Raw genomic sequence first — 10,324 nt, 5'->3', positions numbered from 1 at the left:
ATTATATGCAGTTCCCATATATGTTTATACACACACACACAGAGACCCTGGAATGAAACCGTTGTCACATTGCAACATTCAACATCCCGTAGAAGCCAAAACATGCCCAGGAAGAGAAACATGAACTAAGGAATTTATCAGTTGCCACCTTTACGTGAGCTCTGGGCCAGATGCTCAACTGATGTAAATTGGTGCAGCTCCAGTGGCACCAATTTGCACCCTCTCAGGTTCTGGCCCAAAGTCCTACAATGTGATCCTGCCAAGATCTAAGCACCTGCAGCTTCCCCTTTCTAGCAATAGGAATTGAGGGTGTCCAGCCAGCATCATGCAGGGCTGAATGCCAAGATCGTGACTGCAGCTGGAAGATTTTAGAAATGGTCTGATGCAGAGAGAGCTGGCAGGCGATTATATTGGTAGAATGTGGCCATTGTGCTGAACTTCACAAAGGACCCTGAGCAGGGTGGGGGGAGCAGCATGTCAGCTTAAGACCAAAAGGAGTGTAAGGTTTGCTCCCAAGGATTGGTATAAAAAAGAATTGAGAGCAAGGTGTTCCCATTAGGGGATTGTCAGCTGTCTGGGGCAGGAACTGTCTCTGTGGTATTTGCTTAGACAGTGCCTTGTGGAATGGGGCCCTGATCCCTGCTTGGCGTCCCTAGACACTACCACAGTAGAAATTAATAGCAGCATCAACAACCACTTGCAAAAGGGAGGAGAGGAGCTCTGACAACAGGAAGAGTTCTTGGCTCTGGGGAAAGAGCTTAGCATGCACAAGGTGTGTGAGAAAGGAGCCGTCTCTCACTCATGTAGAGCCTTAAGACCCATGGTGAATACTAGGCCTAAACATATGGATCTGTGCCAGCCTTTGCTCCCTGGCCTCTTTCCCCACTGGCAGCATGGCCAATTGGTCCTCTACTGAGCACATACACTGACCACACCCCCTTGAGGGGATGGAGGACAAGGGGAGGTAACTCTGCTCTGAGCAGCATTAGGAACTGGAGTGATGGTCAGTGGGAAATTCACAGGATCCCAAGGAGAATGCACTCCATAGAGTTACTGCTCCCCAGCTCCAAATATGTGGTGTCCATGCTGTAATCCACATTCTTAGGTACATGCGTCCACCCCTGAGTTCTGCTCCATCTCTCCCTGATGTGAGGGGTTGGGAGAAAGAAGCATGGGATCCTTCTTTATGGGGCTGTGGGACCTATAAAACAGTCAAACTTTACGGGGTTGAAATTCACAATTGTAGGAAATGCCCTGAATCTGATAAATCCTGTAACCCACAGTAATATCTACCTACGGATACTTTTCCCTAACAGCTATAATAATAATTTGATGCAGCTGATGCATCTTGCATCACAAACAAATCCCTTAGATCATTGCTTTGGCTTTACCTGCATAGTAACATAGATACTAGTGATGGGCCCAAGCCATGGATTGGTGATCTCGCAAAGTTTCAGGGGTATTGGGGGATTTGTACTCTCCACTAGAGAGAGAAGGAACAGCTATAAAGCTGGACTCCAAATTTCCTCATTAGTCAAGCGGGAAAGGTGTTTGATTCAACCCATTTCAAATTCTGATCCGGATCTGTTTCTCAGCTTGGGCCCACCTCTAACTGTATTGCGAACTCCAGAAACTCTAGGAGATTTTGGCAGTAATTTCAGTGGCTGATCTAGGAACCACCTGGTCACGAAGCAAGACCCTTCCTGAAATACTTCCTCCTCTGTCTTTTTCTCTCCTTCTGTGTATTTATGCACAAATATGCTCATATTTATACACCCACGTGCTACACTCTCATAACACCATTCTTAGGATCTTTTTCTTGATATAGCATAGTGTTTGAGTAGGCCTTGGAAAAGGACATAAAACTAGCTGCAGAGATAAGTACGTCTGATAAAGCCTGTACCCACAGTACTATCTACATAGATATTTTTTCCTATCAGCTATGATTCGATGGAAATTCACCAGTCCCTCAGCCTAATGTGATTGCCCTTTGAGCAAATGCTATTTTTTTAAGGCATTAAAAAGATTTATGCGTTGCCTAGCAATCTGCGCATCGGGGTTAGGTGTTAGAAAGTGACCTGTGTGCTAATCCCGGCTCTGACGCTGCCTCTCTCTGTGGCCTTGGACAAATCAGGAGGGTCCTAAGTGCCACAGTTAGGGGTGCCTGATGTGAGATGCTGTGGGCCTGATTTCCATTTCCTGTGGGCGTCAAAGAGAGTTGGTAGCTCTGAAAATCAGGCCTGAAGTCCCTCAAACTAAAATCAGATGCCACTTTTGAACACTTCTTCCGGGTCACACAGGTGAGTCAGAAACAAAGCTAGGAACAGTACCTAGATCCCTGAGCTCTAGGCTCAAGCCCCACTGAAGTCAATAGGAGTGTAATCTCTTTATGCCTGGGCTACATCTGGCCCCTTCTGTTTGCCATAGCCCCCTGTCATGAGGACACTGTTCCCTGTGAGCCCACTGCGGACTCTTAAAGCTCTTAAAGTTTGACATCGGGCCTGTTTTCAAATGCTGCACCATTGCCAAGGCAGGTTTCAGAGTAGCAGCCGTGTCAGTCTGTATCCGCAAAAAGATCAGGAATACTTGTGGCACCTTAGAGACTAACAAATTTATTTGAGCATAAGCTGTCGTGGGCTACAGCCCACTTCATCGGTTGCATAGAATGGAACATATAGTAAGGCAATATATATATATACACATACAGAGAACATGAAAAGGTGGGAGTTGTCCTACCAACTCTAAGAGGCTAATTAATGAAGAGAAAAAACTTTTGTAGTGATTACACACATTGAATCTATTTCCTCATGTTAAGTATTTTCACACCTCTTGTCAAACTGTCTGTAATGGACTATCTTGATTATCACTACAAATTTTTTTTCTCTTAATTAGCCTCTTAGAGTTGGTAGGACAACTCCCACCTTTTCATGTTCTCTGTATGTGTGTATCTATATCTCCTTACTATACGTTCCATTCTATGCATCCGATGAAGTGGGCTGTAGCCCACGAAAGCTTATGCTCAAATAAATTTGTTAGTCTCTAAGGTGCCACAAATACTCCTGTTCTTATTGCCAAGGCAGTCTACCCAGAGCAGAGCATTAGCCACCTATATTCCTTCCTGCCTTTAGGTGCACTGAGCCAGGTGGTAATAATTTTCATCCGGCTCAAGGCAATGGAAGGGATTAAGCCATCACTCCTGGCTTCAGTGAGCATTATTTTAAAGTTCACCAAACTCCTGGGAAACTCAGAATATTTGGGGGAAGGGCATCGATTAGAGCTCGTTAAATGAAGGTTTGGGCAGATCTGTATTTTATCCAGGAGCGCCGCCAGCTTTTTTGCCGCCCTAGGCGGCGGAAGGTCCCGCCCCCAAAATGCCGCCCCCAAAATGCTGACGATGACCGGGGCGGCCGAAGATCCGGCTACCACGGTTGCCGCCCCCCAAATGTTAGCGCCCTAGGCGACCACCTAGGTCGCCTAATGCGTTGCGCCGGCCCTGATTTTATCTCAATTGGTTCGTCTGTCCAGACAGACAATGATAGCCGTGGCTAAGTGTAAGAACAGCACTGTACTCTTTGTTGTGATATCCCTTATGCCCAAAACATTGGGGGCAAATCAACCACTGGACCAGTTCTTGGTGTTCCCTACTCACCTAGGATGATATTTACCCCGGGCAAAGGATCAGCATGAGACCTCTAACCCACCTAAGCCCTTAAGATAAGGTGGTATACAGGCCTTATACTGGTCTTCTACATGAGGGGTGAAGGTTACCCAATGCACCTATAAAAATCATTAAGGACCAAAAGAGCAGTCCGGAAGGAGGCAGGGTAGTCTGGTGGTTTGGGCACTTGCTGGTATTTAAGAGATCTGGATTCATGTTCATGCTCTACCACGGATAGCCTGGGTGAGTCATTTAGGGTAAAATTTTCAAAAGTGCCTAAGTGATTCAGGAACCTTCATCCTATTGAAAGCCAATGGGATTGAGGCACTTTTGAAAATGTTACCCAATGTTTTATTGAAAGTTAGACTTGGACACTTTTGTTTTACCCACAGTCTCTCTGTGTGTCAGTTCCTCTACCACAGCTGTCCTGTGTGACTTTGGGCAAGTCACTTAGGCCCAGATCCACAAAGATATTTAGGCTCCTAAAAGGTATGTCTACACTGCACAGCAAACCCAGGTTCTGACTCAGGTTTGAGCTCAAACCCCCCTTCCGTCTACACACAAATCAGTCTGACTCGGGTCACCAAGCACGCAGAACCCAGGTCCTAGGACCCTGCTGGGGACAGGGGGGGCAGAGCTTGAGTCTTGGTGTGCCTCAGGTCCAAGCCCTGTCATTTTGCAGTGTGGCTGCAGCACAAGCCCCAGACGTGAGTCACAAGGCCTGTGTAGTGCAGTATAGATGAGTCAGCATGGCTGTGAGACCCCCATCCAGGTTTACAATGCAGTAGGGACACTCAAGCACGGGCTTGGAAACACCAAGTCCACAAGCCTGCGTCCCATAGACCTGGTTTACAATGGAGTGTAGACGTACCCAAAGATACAGATGTCAATGGGAGTTCGGTGCCTAGGCACTTTTGAAAATCCCACCAGATGGCGAGATTTCTAGGTGCCTAAATACCTTTTAAAATCTGGCCCTTCGTCTCACTCTGCCTCAGTTTCCCATCTGTACAATGGGGATAATACACCGCCCCACCTCACAGGGGTGCTGTAAGGGTAAATACATTAAAGACTATGAGGTGCTCAGATGCTACAATGGTGGGGACCGACTGATCGATTTAGGCTGGCTGGCCTCGCTGGGAATCTGGACTGAGCTGCAAGTGGCACTGGTTTAGGACCATTGCTATAGAATATGATGGAATTATTCTTTTAATAAGGTTTATTGCTTTTTATTTTTATTTTTTATATTACATTTTTAGAGGTAAAAATGGTTGGGTTTAAATGAACGAGGCCAAAAATGCACTTTTGTTGTTCATTGCTTGCACCAGTGAAGCAAGAGAATTAAGATCCCTCATTTAAAAAAATACATCCGCTGCAGTAGTGCAGCGCGGTGCTGAGGGCCAGGCCCTGCCACGGAAGGGCACTGGAGCTGAAAGTGCTTTGGACCTTGCAGGAGTCAGGCCCTTTTGCCCTAACTGGAGAAAGTTCTGTAGTACCAGCCCTATTGGGCTGGAGTCAATCACCTCTCCCTTGCACAGGTGTAAATCAGGAGTAACTTCATTTGGACCAGTGGCGTGAAACTGCTGTAAGTGAGAGGAGAATCGGGACCAGAGCAATGTTTGGAACCATTGCTGATGACTAGGGTAGTACCTGGATTTTATCAGGGATATTAGAAATAATCCCTTCTCTCATGGCGGCCTATGAAAATGACGATAGGTAGAAATCTATTTGCCTGATCCAAAGTGCAATGGGAGTCTAAGGCCCCGATTCAGCATACCACTTAGCATGTGCTTAAGTTTAAGCACGTCCTTAAATGCTTCCCTAGCCTGAGGCCTAAACAAGGTAAATAATCGCTGGTTTCAGAGTTCTACTGACCAGCTAGCTAGTGGCTGAGATCTTCGCCACAGATCTTGCGGCCGGGCACTCTCTGATGCCGTGGCACATGTATGAAAAGAAGATTGCCTCTGTTGGCTGGTTTATCAAACAATGGGGAAATTCCTTTCTCTCCTGCCGCTGTTCGGATTGTCAGCTACACTTCTGGACGTGGAAACTATGGGAAAACGGGAAGTAAATAAGCACGTGCATGGGGCAAGGAACAGATCACTATAATCCACTTGAAACATTCGTGGGAGCAATGGGAGGCTCCCAGCTATTCTGGAATAAAACTGGGATTGTAAAGGGAATGGGGCAAGCCCTGAGTTCTTTATTCAGGCAGAACTTCCATTACAATCAATGGAGTGGGGGAGGTTGCGGGCTTGAAGACTGAGTCAATACAGAATAAATGCTCCAGGATCTGGGGAATCACTGGACCAGTCTTTAGATCCAGCCCTGCCTTCACCCCTGTGCAAAGCCGGTGCACCACATTTGGCCTGTGGGTCTGAATTGTTGAGCAGTCCTTTTGCAGACTCTCTGCACAGAGGCGAGTTCCCTGCGCTCTGGGGAAAGTCCCATTGATTTCAAGGGAAGCTCTATTCTGGGAGGGGATTACAAGGTGCGGCCCAAAGCGAAGGAGTTCTGCTTTAGGGTGAGAGGGCTGCACGCCCTCTGTGAGCCAAAACAGAGAGGGCTCAGCACAGGCCGGCTGAAGCTGCAGCACAGTTAGGGCCTGGGTGCGTTTTCAAAAGGTGTGCTAGAAGGTGGAGCTTTATAATAATGGGAAACTCTTGCCCCACTAATTGAAAGCAAGGGGCCATCTGGGAAGCAGGCCGGATCCCACCTTCACTGACACCCGTGTAATCTCATTGACTTCAGTGTGTGCCAGTGAGGGCAGAGCTTGGGCCATTCTGCCCAAGAGCTGCGGGCTGTTGGTATATTGTTTCGGAGCAGAGGTCAATCGCAGGGCAATAGTTTTCCACTACAAACCTGAACTCCTATATCCCGTATTACAACTAGTCATACCCAAGCCAACTCCTCCGCTGGTGTTGCTTAGTACTGTAGCTCCATTGAAACTAGTTTACACCAGCGGAGGATCTGGCCCATAAATTGCTTTGTACCAGTGTTATATTGCATAAGCTCATAGAACATTTGAATGTATATCACATATATATTACATACATCAAGCCCAATCCTCTGCTGGTGTCAATTGCTCTGGTTCTGATAAAGCTAATTCACAGCAGCTGAGGATCTGTCCCTGTCTTTCTATATACAACATGATAATATATAATGAAGCTGATGGTTGCAGAACAATAGAGTCAGGAGTTCTTTAACACACAATGCCACCTGTCCTTTGTACCATCTCTGGTCAGCCGTGGAATTCTGCTTGTGACACCAAGATTAATTACTAGTTCCTCCCCACGTGATGAGCACAGGTGCTTAACTTTCAGCTCACCTTCCTTCACTTGTACAATTCTTTGCTCCGTTTCAGTGACTACCAGGAAGCACCCAGAAAGCTTTGCCTTGCTTCTCAAATTTAGTCAGCCCATGCCTTGCCCTAATCCAGCCTTGTTTTTCTTTTTACTTCCATGAATCTCCTTCAAGTCATCGGAGAATCTATAAACACTATAAACATGAATACTGTATAGTCTACTAAGAAAAAATATTTGTATGTGTATTCAATATTGTCATGCAACAAATATCCATGCAGCAGTACTGTATTACTGATTAAATTTCACTGCAGTATAAATATATTATAGGCCACAGCATAGTTTGCTCCAGTATTCTAAAAAAAGATGCTTTTTCAACTCCTTTTGAATGTGTCAGTGGATGTGTCTTTGGTGAACCTGGAGATAGTGAAGATGGAAGTGTCATCTAAAAAAAAAAAAACCCAAATAAAAAGCAGGCTCTTGATTTGTTTGTGTCCCTTCCTATTGCCGGCATAGAAAATTTAAGACTTAATAAATAGTGTTCTGTCATGCTAATTCTCTCTCCCCTAGGTCTCACACTGACATACTGCAGTGGATGAAACCATTGCAGCATGCAGCATTTTCAGTTATGAAACACAAGCCTGAATGATGTATTCTTGGTTGGCATTTCCAAGGAAGAAATCTGAGCCTTAAAGTAATTTGGACGCCTGGATGTATGTTCCTTTAATTAAACTATGCATGACCTTTTCATTATGAATCCATACGCTTGGAAGCTAGATGTGTGCTATTTCCTTGGGATATATTTTTGTATGTGTCGAGTGCGGTGAAACACTTTTTCTGCTTGACATTTGTGGGTACTGTTGTTTACATGAGGTTTCTCGAATGACTTTTTAGTTCAATATCCTTGGGATTGCAAGTGATATAATTTTGTTTTGAATGCCTACATGCTCTATGTCTTTGGAAACCCATAAACCTGTGATGTAAAAAAACAATGTTTGCAAGAAAGCTTATTCAGTGTCTAAATAAGAAGTTTAGAAAGTCACTTACACAACTATTGCTTCCCATGCAGAACCAAATGAACGCTGTAGAACATACTGTTTTAACTACAATGCAGGGTATTATGCAATATCTGCAATTGTTCCACTTCAGCTTTAAATATGTTAACAGGTTTTCAGGACTACACATCAGTTAGCATTTTGGTGATATTAACGTAATTTGTGTTAGCCAGGGTGCAATTGGCTGTCTTCAAGTTCTCCTCTCTAAAGTCCTCATTACTATTATTTACACCTTCCTGTATCTCCATATAATCAGACTTACTAATAGTGGAGGCACTTCTGCTTTTCTTTAGGTCAGGGGAAGAAGGGATCTTTGGGCAGCTGGTCACTTGCAAATATTGGGCTTGCTCCTCTCCTTCCGTCTCGCGGTGATAGAAGTAGTTGAAGTTGGACACTATGACTGGCACTGGTAAGGCAATCGTTAATACACCTGCAATGGCGCATAAGGAGCCCACTATTTTCCCACCGATGGTCGTGGGGACCATGTCTCCATAGCCAACTGTGGTCATGGAAACCACAGCCCACCAGAACGCATCTGGGATGCTGGGAAACTGAGACTCGCTCTCATCAGCCTCTGCGAAGTAGACGGCGCTGGAGAAGAGGATGACGCCAATGAAGAGGAAAAATATCAAGAGACCTAGTTCCCTCATGCTGGCCTTGAGGGTCTGCCCCAGGATCTGCAGCCCTTTGGAGTGCCTGGACAGTTTGAAGATCCTAAAAACTCTCACCAAGCGGATGACTCGAAGGATGGCCAGAGACATGGCCTGTTGGCCTTGCTGGCCATCCTCTGGTTTCTCAGCCAGTTCGGTCCCTAGAGTGATGAAGTACGGGATGATAGCTACAATGTCAATAATGTTCATGATGTTGGTAAAAAACCCAGCCTTGCTGGGGCAGGCGAAAAACCTTACCAAGAACTCGAAGGAGAACCAAATGATGCAAAGTGTCTCTACTATAAAGAAAGGGTCTGTGAAAGAGGTCGACTGCTGATAGCTCATGGTACTGTTGGAGTAGGGGTGATGGCTCATCCCACCGCCATGCAGGTCTTCGTCATCCCGAAAAACAGGCAACGTTTCCAGGCAAAAGCTCACGATGGAGATTAGAATCACCATGACAGAGACAATAGCTATAATCCTGGCGGGCCCTGAGCTTTCTGGATACTCAAAGAGCAGCCACACTTGTCTCTGAAACTCGTTCTCCGGTAAAGGCCTTTCTTCTTCCTTAATGTATCCTTCATCCTCTCGGAACATCTCCATGGCTTCTTCCCCGAGTTCATAAAACCTGATCTCCTCCGAGAAGATGTCTAAGGGCACGTTGACAGGCCTCCTTAACCTGCCACCCGATTGGTAGTAGTACAAAATAGCATCAAAGCTGGGTCTGTTTCGGTCAAAGAAATATTCATTCCGGAGAGGATCGAAATATCTCATTCTCTTTTTAGGGTCCCCTAGCAAGGTCTCTGGAAACTGAGCTAGCGTCTTGAGTTGCGTTTCAAACCGCAGCCCCGAGATGTTAATGACCACCCTCTCACAGCATTCATGATCGGTTTCAGGGTTATAGGTGTCCTGAGGATGACCTGCCAAAGCTGCCGCTTCATCTGTGGGGTCTCCAGTAGCAACTGTCATATTTAGGTTTAAAAGCAATCCTTAACTAAACTCTTCCGGCTGCCCGGTGCTGGGATCAGGTTCAGGGGAAGGTTACTCTCCTGGGAAAGGACAAGTTCGTAGGTTTGGAAGTGGCTCATGAAAATGCAGAGGGATGATCGGGGAGGGAGAAATATTTTAGCCTGCTGAGAAAGAGAGAGACGAAATAAAGTTGTGTGTATTAGGAACCTGCACCTGGCAGAATATATAGCATATTCCTCAGCTGATTTTAATTTGCTTTCTTGGTGCAGAGTTTGAAAACTCCGGTCCCAATATCTGGTGCTGATGAAAAAGCACTTGAGGAAACCTTTCTAATGAAAACGAGGGAAACATTTGCATTGGCAAAACCAAACTTTTTAAAAAATACAAGAAAAAAACCACTGAATTCTTTTCTATTCAAGGGACTAAACTCTGGATGCCAGTGAAAATGAATATGATATCAATAGATTCTGCTCATGCACTTAAGGGTTAGAAATCAACCATGCAATAGCAGGCAATTCAGTGTTAACCTAAAGGAGCACATTAATGTCTCCAACTTAAAGTTAAACACATTCACCGTTCTTTTGCACTGGAAATAAAATTGCAAGCCAACATGCTTCCCTATGATAATTTTTTTCTCTCTCTTTAGGCTTTACAGCCAAATGGTTTGGTTTATTTTTTTGCAGCTAGTTAATT

General features: G+C 45.4%; 1 protein-coding gene across 1 annotated transcript; it reads right to left on the bottom strand.

Moving 5' to 3' along the window:
* Positions 1 to 8,134: 8,134 nt before the first annotated feature.
* On the bottom strand, positions 8,135 to 9,631 carry LOC135877690 (potassium voltage-gated channel subfamily A member 2). Its single transcript, XM_065403225.1, has one exon. The coding sequence runs from the start codon at positions 9,629 to 9,631 to the stop codon at positions 8,135 to 8,137; it is 1,497 nt and encodes a 498-aa protein (XP_065259297.1).
* Between the last annotated feature and the right edge of the window lie 693 nt (positions 9,632 to 10,324).

Source organism: Emys orbicularis, chromosome 4, assembly GCF_028017835.1.
Source record: "Emys orbicularis isolate rEmyOrb1 chromosome 4, rEmyOrb1.hap1, whole genome shotgun sequence".
NCBI lineage: Eukaryota > Metazoa > Chordata > Testudines > Emydidae > Emys > Emys orbicularis.
The sequence above is the reverse complement of the archived record's forward strand: the minus strand, read 5'-3'. Positions and strand labels throughout refer to the sequence as shown.

Excerpts from the sequence above, each read along its gene's own strand:
- LOC135877690 (XM_065403225.1), bottom strand. The coding sequence starts at position 9,631 with ATGACAGTTGCTACTGGAGACCCCACAGATGAAGCGGCAGCTTTGGCA.